Here is a 14,478-nt window from a genome sequence, read left to right on the forward strand (position 1 = left end):
GATGTTATTGATGCACAAAGTATCTTCAGATTGTTAAAATGTGGAATATTTAATTCATTGGATGGTTGAGGATGATGATTTATTGTGGTGAGGTGATTCTGAAAGTTTCACATCTGATTCAAAGTGAGATCCTTATGATGGTGCCGTAGTCAAAGTGACTTAGTGTAAGCTTAATGAACTCTTTTTGCATCAGAAGCTGAAGGCAATAAGCACACACTGTTGTCATGGAGAAGCTGTCTTTATGCAATTAATTCAGTCAGTAAACCTTGATATTTATTTATGAATTATCATTATTTTATGTTTCAAAGTGTTGATCAGCCACAGGCAGTTTAAATTCAATCTTTGCTGTGTAAGTAAACTTTCTGTTTTTGGAAGCTTCAGAGGTTGATATATCACAATCTGCAGGTAATTACAAAGTAAAACATCAGTCTCACTTTCACCTCGGGAGATCAAATTATCATCAGTACCCAAGGGAGTGCATGATTAACATGTCAGTTAATATGGAGGCCAGAAAGGGAAATGGGATGGTTGACAGTTTGCTGGAATTAGATGAGCTCAGAAGGCATCTGATGAGATGAAAAAAACTCAACAAAGAAATGCCAAATTCAGTGCATGGGAAGACGTTATCCATAGGGAAGGTTTCTGGCTCAGCAGACAAGGGGGAAAGCAGCAAAGCATCTGTTCCCAATTCAAATGACAAAGGAATCTTGGAACTCCTTACCCATGTGGGAGGTGAAGATGGAGAAGGGAAGGAACAGTATTTTAAGATGATTTGTATTGTAAAAAAGAAACTATGGTTACTTTTGTATTTCAATGTGATCTTGAGTTAGTGAACAACTTTGTCAGGCGAGCCGAACCCAATAATGCTATATGTGGTCCTGCTAGATCAGGTGATGCATTGTTAAATCAGTTATTTGCCAAAGTATTCAAATACCTAAGAGGAATGGAATTGAGTCTTTTCTACCAAGTTTGAATTCCATTAAGGTGGATGATATCGTTTAACTTCAAAAGAAATGAAAGACAGTATGGTAATCTTACCATATTGATTGAAGATACTTTGAGCAAGTAGAGGAACTGAAGACAGATGACTTGGATGAAAAAGAAATAAAAGTTATGATCTCTCATAATATTATACTTTACAGTCTGTATGTTGAGGACTAATGTCGGCTGGAGGTTTGCTCTGGGCCTGAGCCCAACATGGTCAGAATGACCCCAAAGTGTCAGTCAGTGAGGTCCCCTGGCATCTGCGGCATCAAGTGTAGGAAGCCCAAGGTTTTCCCACAAGCGGGTCAAAGTGGAGGTATCTGCACCCTTGTGGGAAATGTACTTGAGAAGAGACTGAACTTTTATCTTAATACTAGGAAGAACTGTAAAGTAATAAAGTTGAAAAATAATGTTAACATTTAATTTTATGTCTTTATTTTCCTGCTTATACTAAGAGCAACACTAATGCTTTACTCTCAACTTTGTTTCTCTGTGTTACAACTTGTAACCAAGTTTTGTACTTAGATATCTTTAATACCTAAAAAAGCGCTGTGGTTGGCAGCATTAAACGCTTTTCACCTTACTCTTGTACTTTTGTACATGAGTACCTATGACAATGAAGCTTAAATCAAATCATAGATATTGCAAGTCATTGAGCATGTGTAAAACTTGCATAATTAGATTTATTTGTATTGTATTATTCTACAGTGTGCATTGAACTAATCTTTCATACAGGTTCTTTAACAAAAGCAGTGATACCAAGTGCACATACACTGCTAAGAAACCTGTACCATGGATTTGAAGTGCATTTGAGGTTGGGCTGTTAAATTAAAATTGAATAATGCTGCTCAAAACAAGCTCACATATGCACATTTTGAGTGCATATCAAGAACTTCACTATAGGTTTGCCAATATTATTTCTTAATTAGATTATAAACTTGATAGTTACTCCCTGGTATTCTATTGTTCAATGAAAGAACAAAAGCAGTTCTTATCCTTGCTAACACGGTGTGAAGCTGGATGAACACAGCAGGCCAAGCAGCATCAAAGGAGCAGGAAAGTTTGATGTTTTGGGTCGGGACCCTTCTTCAGAAAATATCTTATCCTGTACACTTGTTATTTAAATAAACTGAATGACTTGTTTTTATTTGTAGATTGGTTACATTGAAGGAGACCCAAAGCGAAGGGGTGTATTCCCTGTGACATTTGTGCACTTCATTTCTGATTGAGCATCCTTTAGGACGTTGAAGAGAAACAATTTGGAGCATGGTACCGTACCATCAAATGACAAGAAAAACATCTGTGTTTAGCTCAATAGACAAATCACTTCTTAACTGGAGGATGTTATAAGGAACTAGTTTTAAATATATATTCATTGAACTATTTGCACTTTCAGTACAACTGGAGATTAGTTATAAATGGACTCAAGTCTGTTAATTTGCAATGGTGCATGTAGGTACTTGGGAATGAAAAGAATGCTAATTGTTCATTAACAGTGACAATGTTATTTCAGTACCTGTGAAAAATATACTGAAAATCACAATATATTGCATAAATGTAGCATTAACAATGGAGCGAAGCTGGAGAACACTAGTAGTGATCAGTGCTATGATATAGATTCCGTAAATCAGGTATTGAATTTACTAAGCATGCTGAACTTCATAATTTTCTTAAGGCCTTAAAATATTACTATGAATCTAAAATAGCACCACTGTTTCCAGATTTACCATTATTTTATTGCTGTAATTCCCAATGCAAGTTAAATTTTTCAAACTTCATTCTTGAACGCAAGGCCGTAGTAATGTAAATAATAATTTCAAAAGGCAGCTAATGAACAGTACTCATATCCCAGTGCTGTTTACCAAAAGAGAAAGTTAGTGACAGGAATTCACAAATGGTTATTAGGGGGTCCTCTTTGCATTTCTTATAGACGCTTTTTTTTTGCATCGAACAGTTTAACCAGTCTAGAGTTTAAATAACTACATCAGTTTCCAAAAATTTGCAGACTTTGTTATTTTTTAAAGTTCTGCATGGATTTGATGTTGATTCTTTTTATTACTAAAAACAAAATTTTAAAACTGTTCATCAAGAAAAATAAATGAAAAATGGTATACATTTAGTACAAATCATTTGTAGTCAACTTTCATCTCAAATACTATTTTGCAATGATGTTATTGGCCTGTTATTAGAAAGCTAGTCTTTTAGAGTTTTGAATTTGTTACAGAAGTGGTCAAGTTCTTTTTTGAGAAGTGTCAGTCTAGCTTCAATGCATAGGAATGAAAAATTTGAAAAATATTTTGGGTTAGCGGTAAGTTTCAGATTTGTAACCCCTCGTTTAACTAAATTTTGGCTGTAATTATTGTCTCAAACAGAACTAATTCTTGTATCTAATGTGAATTAATACTGAAGATGTTGACATCATTCAGGATTACTGCTTGCTATGATTTGTTAAAAGGATCATAAAAATCTCTAGGCAGGATAACTGGTGCCACCTACTGTTGTCATCTGAGTGTATTTGGAGCAGAAAGAAATCCTGATTGAGACATGATGTAAAATGGATACAAATATGACAAGCTAGATTGTTGCAGAGCAACTATATATAGATATATTGTAAATGTTTAAATCCTATAATTCTTTTGCATTTCATTGCATCAATTTGACAATTAGCATGTGTAATGTATTGTATATCCCAGTTTAACATTGGAGTTCATCCAGAAATGTAATAAACAATTATTAAAGCAAAGCCTGCTTCAATGCAGGTCATCTGTACAGATTTTAAAGGTGAGGCCTAATGATTTCACTATTTGTGAAGGACTAGTGAGCATCTGATGAAATACTGTACAAAATCTGAAGTTCGTAAATATGTATTTAAATATCCATTCTTTGCATAAAGGTTGCTACAATTGTTAACAATCATTTTGAGAATCAGTAGATCTCATACAGGTTAATTCCATTCTATTAAAATTTAAATTTGTGAGATGCATGTAACGTTATCCACTTAACTGCCCATGAAAATTCCTCTACTATTCAGCTGTTTTATAGGACGGGACTAAAATTTCATATTGTGTACTTTTAACACCAAGTCCAGACTATATAAATTTTGAAGTTAATTAAATATATGGGTATGAAATTTTTGTGAATGTACTGCAATTTGATGAAATGGCATTAGCTTAAAGAACTAACATAACCCAAATGAGGAAAACAGAAAGAAATAAATAGAATCACACCAGATGATCACGACCAGCATGTTTTTTCGCAATCTTGTTCAACAAAAATTCTGCCTCTAATAATAAAGTACCATTGAATTTCAAATACTTCCGCAAAGTTTTCTATCTCTAGGTTAAAATAAACCAGCAAAATTTAATATATCGCACGTGCTGAATTTTATAGTAAATAAAGTCAATAAAGGTTTTTGGGCTGGGAATAATGGTTTTGTATGAGATTTTATTTGTTGTTCACTGCGTTTGAGATAAAATACGAATTGTTCTGACATCAGTGGCTGCTGGTTTATTCTCAATGTCACATGATATCACTTAGTTTTTAACATCGAACCCAATAATTCTCGACAATTTGACTTTTTATTTTTGCAAATATGAAAAGTCATAGTTCACTTGTCTACATTATTTAACAAATTGTAAAGATAAAAACATAATTTCCAAATCTTTCTTTTTCTCTCAATTTTTTTCCCCACCATGAAGACAAACATTTCTGGGGCAAAGTTTCCTTATCACTCAATACATTCTGGTAGGTGATTCAGACTTTTTATTGAGCCATGACATTGTTCACAGTTATTTAACCTGTGGCACCCCAATTGGCATTCTCAGCTGATATCCACACCAGGGGTTATTAGGTAACAATCAGACTTCTTTAATCCCTTCTTTGATTCAGCAGCATTGATGTTAACTGGAAATCTTACGCCTTAATAGTCAGTTGGAGTACATCTGCAAACTCAGCATTGATGGGAATTGAAACTGGCTCTTACAAGGAAATTACCATATTAATTGGCTAAGACGATAGTGGGTCATAATATAAATAACGTTTCTTTTAGACAAAGAACTTGTCTCTTCTATAATCATGCAAAAGCAGTGTATATTTTGTTTGAAAGGTTCTTCAAAGCATTTTATTACCATTTTAACCAAGAAGATTAATGAGGGCAGAGCGATTGGCAGGTTTTGCATGGTACACTAATTAGAAAAGTTAGATCACATGGGATTCAAGGTGAGCTTGCCAACTGGATTAAAAAAAGATTAGCTCGATGGTAGGAGACAGCGTGGGGTGGTGGAAATTTACTTCTTGGACTGGAGGCCTGTCACCAGGTGCTGGTTTCACTCTTGTAAGTCATTTATATAATTGATTTATATGAGAATATAAAAGACATGGTTAGTAAGTTTGCAGGATGACCCTAAAACGTGTGGTATAGTGGACAGTGAAGAAAGTTATCAAAGGTTACAAAGAGATCTTGATCAGTTGGCTCAATGGGCTGAAGAATGGTAGATGGCGTTTAATTTGGATAAATACAAGGTAATGCATTTTGGTGAAACAAACAAAGCTAGGTCTTGTACAATTAAAAGAATGGCCTTGGGTAGTGTTGTAGAACAGAGGCACCTATGGGTTCAGGCACATAATTCTTTGAAGTTTGCATCACATGTAGACAAGATGGTTAAGACATTTGAGTAAAGGAGTTGGGACGTTATGTTGAGGTGAACAGGACTTTACAAGAGGCCTCACCAAAGTCCTGTGTCCAGTTCTGGTCACCCTTTTTTATAGGAACGTCATTATTAAGCTGGAGAGAGTTCCGAAGAGATTTACCAAGATGTTGCCAGGAATGGAGAGTTTGAGTTATAAGGAGAGGCTGGAAAAGCTGGCTTATTTTTCACTGGAGTGTAGGCGGTTGAGGGATGACATTTATCGAGATTTATAAAATCATGAGAATAATAGATAGGGTGAATTGCAGATGTCTGTTCCCTACAGTCATAGAGATATACTATATATTCAGTACAACTCATCCATGCCAACCAGGAATTAAACCCCAGCCATGGCTGTGCGAGCGCCAAATCCGAACCATTAGAGGGTGGAGGATTTCATGACTAGGAGTCATTTTTAAGATGAGAGGAGAAAGTTTTAAACAAAAAAGACAAATGGGGCATTATTTTTAAACAGTGGTTTGTGTGAGGAGTGAACTGGTGGATGCAAGTGCAGTTATGAGATTTAAAAGACATTTAGGTAAGTACATGAATAAATAATGTTTGGAGGGATATGGGCCAAATGCAGGCAGCTGGGACTAGTTTAGTTTGGGACTGTGGTCGCATGTACTGGTTGAACCCCAGGGTCTGTTTCCATGTTGTATGACTCTGACTCGACAACTTGGGAATGATATTAATGGGAAGTAATAACATAGGGAAAAATAATAGTGTACAAGTAGAAAATGAACTGTCCATATTTCTTTTATTTGTATAAATAGAAGGATGTTACTTCATTGCATTGCTATTTGAAAGGCCAAAAATTACAATGGTGTTTACAAAGTGTACTGACCTACACACTATTTGTTAAATATATTTGGCTTGAACATATATCATCATCAAGACTTGTTCATTTACATTGGGGCAGCACGGTGGCTCAGTGGTTAGCACTGCAGCCTCACAGCGCCAGACACCCAGGTTCGATTCCAGCCTCGGATAACTGCCTGTGTGGAGTTTGCACATTCTCCCCGTGTCTGCGTGGGTTTCCTCCCACAGTCCAAAGATGTGCAGGTTAGGTGGATTGGCCATGCTAAATTGCCTGTAGTGTTCAGGGGTGTATGTGGGTTATAGGGGGATGGGTCTGCAAAGGGCGGTGTGGACTTGTTGGGCCAAAGGGCCTGTTTCCACACTGTAGAGAATCTAATTGCCATTGTTAGTGAAGAGGTAAAAACACTGAGCATTATACAGTGCAAAAATCAAAGTTATTACCTACCAGTCTGACATTTAAGAAATACCTCAATACAAAGAAATACTTCATGATTACTACAGGTTTATATATTTCACTTGATTATTTTCATTTTCTGAAACCTTTGTTATAAATCCTGCAGTAAACCTTAGGCTGCTCCAAGGAGGTATGGGGATGATTGACAATAATTGAAATAGTGATGTACAACAATAGACTTCTGTAGAACTGTAAACCTGCACAGTACTAACAGACCAATAGTTCTCAATTTACTGAAAAATTGAAATGCAGACATCTTCAAACTTAAGAATTTGTAATTCTTTACATTAGTTCACAAATCTAAGGCAACAATAGTAGATGAAGGCAGTTAAACAAGGTAAATAACCAATGAATCCACATGGAGTTACCAGATTTATTGTTTAGAGAATAACTGTCAGGATTTCTCTGAGGAAAGTGCTGAATCAAAAGCAGTAGATAGAACTTTGCAGATTGTTTGAGCTTGTTCCTGCAAAACAGAAGGATTAGATTACTCAATTACGATGCATTTTTGCTGTTCTGATAATTTTATTTGTTATTGAGACAAGATTTCTTTTATATCTGTTATGAAATCTGGAAATGATTGGAATGATCACATACTTAGATTTTCACTGGTTGGCCTATTATTTTCAGCTAAACTGAAGAGTCTATGACAAAATAATGTTGTGATGTTACCAAAACTGACATGCATTTCATAAACTGGAAATGAAATTAAATATCAGTGCTAAACATTAGCTTCAGTCATTCTGCTATGACTTTGGTACCCAAATGATGATCATAAATAACAATAAACAGGAGTAGGAGTAGGTCTTACGGTCCAATTATCCTAAATTGGCAATAAATCGGATTGCGAATCGACCATGATCTCAACTCTTATTTCCTGCCTGAACTCCATTGATATTTTTCCAGTTAAAATCTTTTTACCCAAGAATTGAATATCGTCAAATGTGGATCCACAGTCCTCTGGGACAGAGAATACAAATGTTTCACAACCCTCTGAATCGAGGAACCTTTCCTCACTTCTGCCCAAAATGGCCAAACAGGACAGCATTTCTCCTGTGGAGCTGAATCCTGCATTAAATCACATTTCCTTCTTCAAAACTCCAGAAAACATCAGGACTGTCTTCCCAGGAATCAAACTAGTGAAAATCTGTTGCATCTGCAAAGCAAGTATACTCTTAGGAACAGAAACCAAAACTATTGACTGTACCCTCAATGTGCTCTCAAAGTCCAACACATTAGCAGCAGGATTTTATTAGTCTTGAACTCTAACTCCCCTTGCAATAGTGTCCAACATCACATTTGACTTTTAATTGTCTACTCTGCCTGTGTTGTAAGGACACTCAAATTCCTCTACCACAGCACAGTCACATCAATATCAAAAAATCTTCAATAAAGTGCACTTTCACTCTTCAATCTCTTTTGAAGTCGTAGCTTGAGTTGATTACAACATCATCCAGCTCAGAGGCAGTGCATTCACTGCGTGTGACTCTTGCTTAGCCAATCATGGTTAAAAAATGGCCAATGATGACTTCACTTTCTACTCCCAAACTAGTATCTCCGGAGTCCTTGATCTTTAGCTTCATGCTTGACAGAGCTGGGGTTAATTAATTCACAAAGTTTCTCAATACCTTTATCAACTCAACCTTAACTTCACTGTCTTAATTAGGAAATGGAAAGGAGCAGAGTGAATTCATAACGTAGGACAGAGAAAGCCAAGATTATCAAATCAACAGGATCAGTTGTCATATACAGAGGCTAAGGTAACATGGAGCATAAGGATATGGATCAAAACAGAATCCTGCACATGCTGTAAATCTCCAAGCAAACAGAATACTGTAGCATCAGACTCTTTTTCTTTCTTCACAGATGCTGCCAGACCTGCTGAGTTTTGCCAACATTGTCTTGTTTGATGAAAAGATGGAGCATTGGTTGAAAATGTTAAGAGGAAGTGAGACAGTAAAATAGATCCCAAAGGAATGTGAGTAGAGCAAAGTATGGCCTGGCCCCTATGAAGCCTCTAAAACTACTGTGTTCCAAACAGTGATACAAGTTACAATTAAAGGCAGACTATCACTTCAACACACAGTAAACATATGGTTAGGAAGAGCCCTATTTTGACTTTGTGATAAAATGTTGAAAAGAGGCTCATTACTTTTGATTTGTGAGCAGTGTGGGTTGGAAGAACATAATGGAAGTTAGCATCCTATTTGATGCTCTGGGTAAAAGGGTTGGACCATCGGGGTTGCTTCTCATGAGGAGGCAGCAATAAGTGCCTTAATTGGTTCATCAGAAATTATAAAGTGATACTAACTGTGCTTTCATTGTCCAAGGCATGGTAATGCCCAAACTAGGAAGACAGTGACACTACTACTTGGGTTTATACTGACTTACAGGAGGTTGCAGGTGGGTGCAAAACTAATATTAAATCGGGAGAAATGACATGTGGCCTGTTTGGAAGAGAGAAAGAGGGCATAAAAAACACCAAAGACATCAAATTCCAGGTTGGAACAGCAATAAAAATGTGCATGTGAACGAGCATAATGGGAATTCAGATTCCATAATGACTAGAGACTGATAACTTACCATAAGTAGAGATCAAGAAGGATGGTGATATGAAATGGTTAGAAGTTAAAATCTAAGGTGTAATGTCAGGATAAAGTTAACCTCCATACTGTGCAGAATCTTTAGGAACTGTCCATGATTGCTATTCAGGCTGGGAGACAGTTGTGGGCAGTAAGTAAATGCAAAAGCATTTAGTATTAAACTGAACCTTACAGGAACCTCTTTCATAGATTTTTGACACATCCAGGTCATTTTTGGTTGATTTCCCTGATTTCAAATCTCACATTTTAGTCACCTGTCCAATGAATATGGTATTTCAATCATTTTTACCTGTTAGAGGCAAGTGAAACCTGGTGGTTCTGTATTGATCAGATAGTTAAAGTACCAAACTACTCTTTTAAAATGAGGTTATACAATCAAATATAAAATTAAAGAAAGATTCATTTCTTACCAAGCTATTGCATTGATACACACAGATACTGCATTCATTCTGATTTGCATCAGTCGTTTTTAGAGCAAGGAGATTTTTTCCCATTCCTAAACCATCATCATAACAGATCATTCGCACTATCAAATAAAGTGGATGTCTGTGTAAAATGTCCTGCCAAAAGAAAAAAAAGTTAGTAGAATTTCTTTCTTTGTGTATTTGGATGACAGCAAATGGAATATTATATCAAGTGACTGAAATAATTAGTATTTTTAATTAAATCTGTAATATGACACTGGAAGGTTTGGGAAGAATGTAGAAATAAAGTTAGTAGTTTGGCCCATCGAACTTACTCTGCTGTCTTTTAAAACCCGAACAACAATATTTTAAAAATTCTTTTGCCATGCATGTCAATTGCCATATATCTCACAATATTGTTTCTTTCCAATCATCAATGTTTAGAGGTGAGAGACTCTTGATCTCTTTCTAAGAATCTAAATTTATTTATATTTAACTTTTAACATTTAATGGAAGGTTGCTGTTTAAATTCAGGGGCTGGGAACCTCAGAAGTGGTATACGAACTATTCACTGTGGAACAGTTGTAGTTAGTTAATTAAAGAAGCTAATTTGATTTTTTTTTCTGTAATGGGATCAATTAACTCTTTAGTTTTGGAACATGTTGACTGGAGTACAAGGAGTTTAGTGAATTGGGCAAATTTTGTTCTCTTTCTAAAAATATAAATTTGTATGTATTTAACATTTAACTAAAGTGCTAGGAATTAGGTGAGGAAGGGAAGGAGGTGCTCTTTTTAGCATTTTGTTAAAAAAAAAACATTTTTACCCCGTAGCAACTGGTTGCTGTTGCCATTAAAAATCCAATTTATAGACATTGGTGAAGGAGTTGACTGGTGGGTACTTCTAATTTCTATTATAATCTAGTTTTTCCAAAAGGTTGCGTAAGATGTGGCATGGTGGCTAAATCACATGGAATTCCCATCTTATGGCATTTTTAAGGAGTCATGAACACAAACTAGATGAGCATTTGTGCAGTAAGTGTCAGCGGCGGCAGAAAAATGAGTTTAAGGTTTCTGAGCTCCAACAGCAACTGGAATGACTGTGTTACATATAAGGCAAATAGGAAGCATGTTTAGGAATGTGGTGGCACTGCAAGTTAGGGGCATGTAGCTATGGAAGGAATGGGTCCCCTGACATGATTTTACTCATTAATTGGGGTTCCACCCTGGATTTTGATATTGGGGTGGGGGTGGGTGTAATTGTTCTTCAAAGGAGTGCAACAAGAGCTATCATATTATGGGTGTGTGTGTGTACAGAATGCAGGGAAGAAGAGTGAAAGAGGAGTAATGATAGAGGGTTAATTAATTATCAGATTAGAGACATATTTCTGCGGCCATAGACGTAACTTCAGGATGATATGTTATCTTCCTGGTCTGAGGGTCAGGAATGTCACAGAGTAGCTGTAGGACATTCTTCTGAGGCAGGATGATCAGAGATTGTGATACCAGTGACATAGGGAAGAAGCAGTTGTGGCAGTGCAGTCAGAATTCAGGAAGCTAAAGTAACATCAGGATGTCAAAAATAGTAATCTCTGGATGTGCTGCTTCCAATTCAGTATAGAAATTGGATAAGACAGATGAACGTGGGGCTAAAAATTTAGTGTGGAGGGGCGGTGGTGGTTAGACTTAATTCTTATGAACCATTTTTCTACTGGTGTTTGGAAGATTTTAACTCAGCAGAGGTCCAAGAAGCAAGAAAATGTGTTAGAGCAATACTCGGGTGCAGAAAATAGGGAAAGACATAGGTAACCTTAGAATAGAAAACATTAATTTAATAGGTGGAATTAGCATCAGTGAGAAACTGAAACGTTCTAAAACAGGGTTACGATATATGTGCTATTAGACTAGAAAACCATAAGATATAGTAGCAGGATTAGTCTAGTCGACTTACTGAAGTCGATCTAGCATTTAATCATGACTGATATGTTTCTCAAGCCCACTCTCCTGCCTTCTCCTCATAACTCTTGATCCCCTTACCAATCAAGAACCTATCTATCTCATGTCTTAAAAACACTCAATAATTTGGCTTCCAAAGCCCTCTGTGGCAATAAATTCCACAAATGAACCACCTTCTGGTTGAAGAAATTCCTCCTCATTTCGGTTCTAAAGGGTCGTCCCTTCATTGAGGCTGTGCCCTCCGGTCTTAGTCTCTCCTACTAATGGAAACATCTCCATGTCTGCCTTATCCAGGCTTCTCAGTATTTTACAAGTTTCAATCAGATCCCTGCTCCTCCTGAGAAACTCCCAGGAACTCAGCTGCTCCTCCTATCAAGCCCTTCATCCCCAGGATCAGTCTTATAAATCTCTTCTGAAACTCCTCCAAGGCTAGTACATCCCTCCTTGGATACAGGGCCCAAAATTGCTCTCAATATTACAAATGCAGTCTGACCACAGACTTATACAGCCTCAGCGGTACACTTCTGCTCGTGTATTTAGCCTTCTTGAAATGAATGCTAACATTGTATTGCCTTTGCAAACGCCAACTGAACCTGCATGTTAATCCTGAGTTCTTTGGTGCTTGATTTCTGAAGCCTTTCCCCATTTAGAAAATAGTCTACACCTCTATTCTTCCAACCAAAGTGGACAGCCTCTCTCATTCTCACATTTGTATTCCATCTGTCACTCTCCTAGCCTGTCCAAGTCCTTCTGCAGCCTCCCCACATCCTCAACAATATCTGTCCCTCCACCTATCTTTTTGTCACCTTCAAACTTAGCAAAGGTGCCCTCAATTCCTTCGTCCAGAACGTCAACGTATAATGTGAATAGTTCTGGTCCCAACACAGACCGCCCTGGAACTTCACCAGGCGGCATCCAAAAATAGAACCCTCTCTCTCTACTTTGTGCCTTCTGCCAGGCAGCTAATCCTAGATCCGTGTCAGTACCTGGGCTCTTATCTAATTTAGGAGCTTCCTGTGCTGCACCTTGTCAAAGGCCTTCTGGAAATCTAAACAGATCATGTTCACTAGCTCTCCTTTGCCTAGCTTGTTCATTAACTCCTCAAAAAAGTCCAACAAAGTTGTCAGGCATGACCTCCACTTGACAAAGCTATGCTGACTTGGCCCTATTTTACCATGCACTTCCAAGTAATCCATAATCTCGTCCTTAATAATGGATTCTAATATTTTTTTCAATGACTAAGGTCAAGCTAACAGGCGTATTGCTTCCTTTCTTTTGTCTTCCTGTCTCCTAAAACAGTAATGTTACGTTAGCCATTTTACAGTCCTCCAGGACCCTCCCTGACTCCAGTGACTCCTGAAAGATCACCACCAAAGCCTAGACAGTCTTCGCAGCTATATCCTTCACAACTTCAGTGTGCAGTTCATTTGGTCTGAGTGATTTATTGACCTTTCACTTCCCCAGCACCTTCTCCTTGGTAATGGTCACTATGTTCGCCTCTTCCCCCTGACTCTCAAGGTTTCGGTATGCTGCTGGTGTCTTCCACTGTGAAAACTGATGCAAGGTATCTATTCTGTACCTCTGTTATTTCTTTATTTTTCTGTTATGAAGAAGGATCAATGGACCCAAAACATTTACTCTGCATTTTATCCATAGATGATATGAGATCTGCTTTCTCCACCTATTTTTGTTTCAGATTTCCAGCATCCACACTTTGATATTTGTTTACTATACTTGTGTGTGTATGCATGCATGGAGTGCAGTAAATATGAAGAGAGTAACAGGCACAGGCCATGTGGAATTATTATGGTATGCTAAAACAGAGACGTGCCTCAAGGAAGGGCATGACCAGGTGTTAAATATTTCTAGGTGCAAGAAAGGAAAGGTTAGGAATGGGATGGGGGAAGGAAAAGGAGTGGCAGTATGAGTTATGAAGAGCACTGCAATGCTAGAGGAATGCTGCAGAGGGCTCAAGGATAGAATCAATCTGGCTAGAGCTAAGGGTGCAATTACATTGTTCGGTGTGGCCTATGCATCACCAGTTCATGGAAAGGGTGTGGAGGGGGGTAAAAAAAGTTAGAAAATCAGAATTGCAAACATTTATAATTGGAAGCAAGCTGAATTCAGAAGAGAAGTTTAAAAATAAAGCAACTAAGAGAAGCAAAGAAGAATTATGTAAAGAGACTGACAGCCAACATAAAAGTGAATCCCAAAGTCTTCTGTAAGCATGTAAGTAGGACAAGAGTTGTTAAGAGGAGTAAGCCTGATTTGGGATTATTAAAAAATTACATATGGAAGCCTAGGGGAACAGTTGAGGTTTTTTGCCTCTCTCTCTTTATCAAGGAAGCAGGTACTACCAAGGCCATGGTGATAAAGGAGGAAAATCAGTCACGAGAAGAGTTCAAAATTGATGAGGGTACTGTGGTATTAGATAAACAATGTCTGTTTAATTGATAGACACTGAATCTGAATGAGATAAACCCAAAGATACTGAAGGAAGTGTGAGTGGAAATTGCAAAAACCAGTATTTTTCAGTCTTCTTTAGATATGGGTGGTGCCAGAAGACTGGAACT

The 14,478-nt window shown here is 37.3% G+C and overlaps 2 protein-coding genes across 4 annotated transcripts in view; one reads left to right on the forward strand and one right to left on the reverse strand.

The window, feature by feature from the left end:
• The window catches only part of LOC125452475 (arf-GAP with SH3 domain, ANK repeat and PH domain-containing protein 2), a 162,134-nt gene extending 157,588 nt beyond the window's left edge, over positions 1 to 4,546 (forward strand). For both annotated transcript variants that reach the window (XM_059645605.1, XM_059645607.1), the window contains one exon: positions 2,139 to 4,546. In XM_059645605.1, coding sequence (XP_059501588.1) covers positions 2,139 to 2,213 — 75 coding nt within the window. In that variant the 3' untranslated portion in view covers positions 2,214 to 4,546. The remainder of the gene's footprint in view (positions 1 to 2,138) is intronic.
• itgb1bp1 (integrin beta 1 binding protein 1) overlaps positions 3,922 to 14,478 on the reverse strand; it is a 35,998-nt gene continuing 25,441 nt past the window's right edge. The window contains exons 6-7 of one of the 2 annotated variants that reach the window (XM_059645611.1): positions 9,959 to 10,108; positions 3,922 to 7,411 (exon numbers count right to left, since the gene is read on the reverse strand). In XM_059645611.1, coding sequence (XP_059501594.1) covers positions 7,340 to 7,411; positions 9,959 to 10,108 — 222 coding nt within the window. In that variant the 3' untranslated portion in view covers positions 3,922 to 7,339. The remainder of the gene's footprint in view (positions 7,412 to 9,958; positions 10,109 to 14,478) is intronic. The other variant, XM_059645612.1, reaches the window with a different exon arrangement.

This window comes from Stegostoma tigrinum, chromosome 4 (assembly GCF_030684315.1).
Source record: "Stegostoma tigrinum isolate sSteTig4 chromosome 4, sSteTig4.hap1, whole genome shotgun sequence".
NCBI lineage: Eukaryota > Metazoa > Chordata > Chondrichthyes > Orectolobiformes > Stegostomatidae > Stegostoma > Stegostoma tigrinum.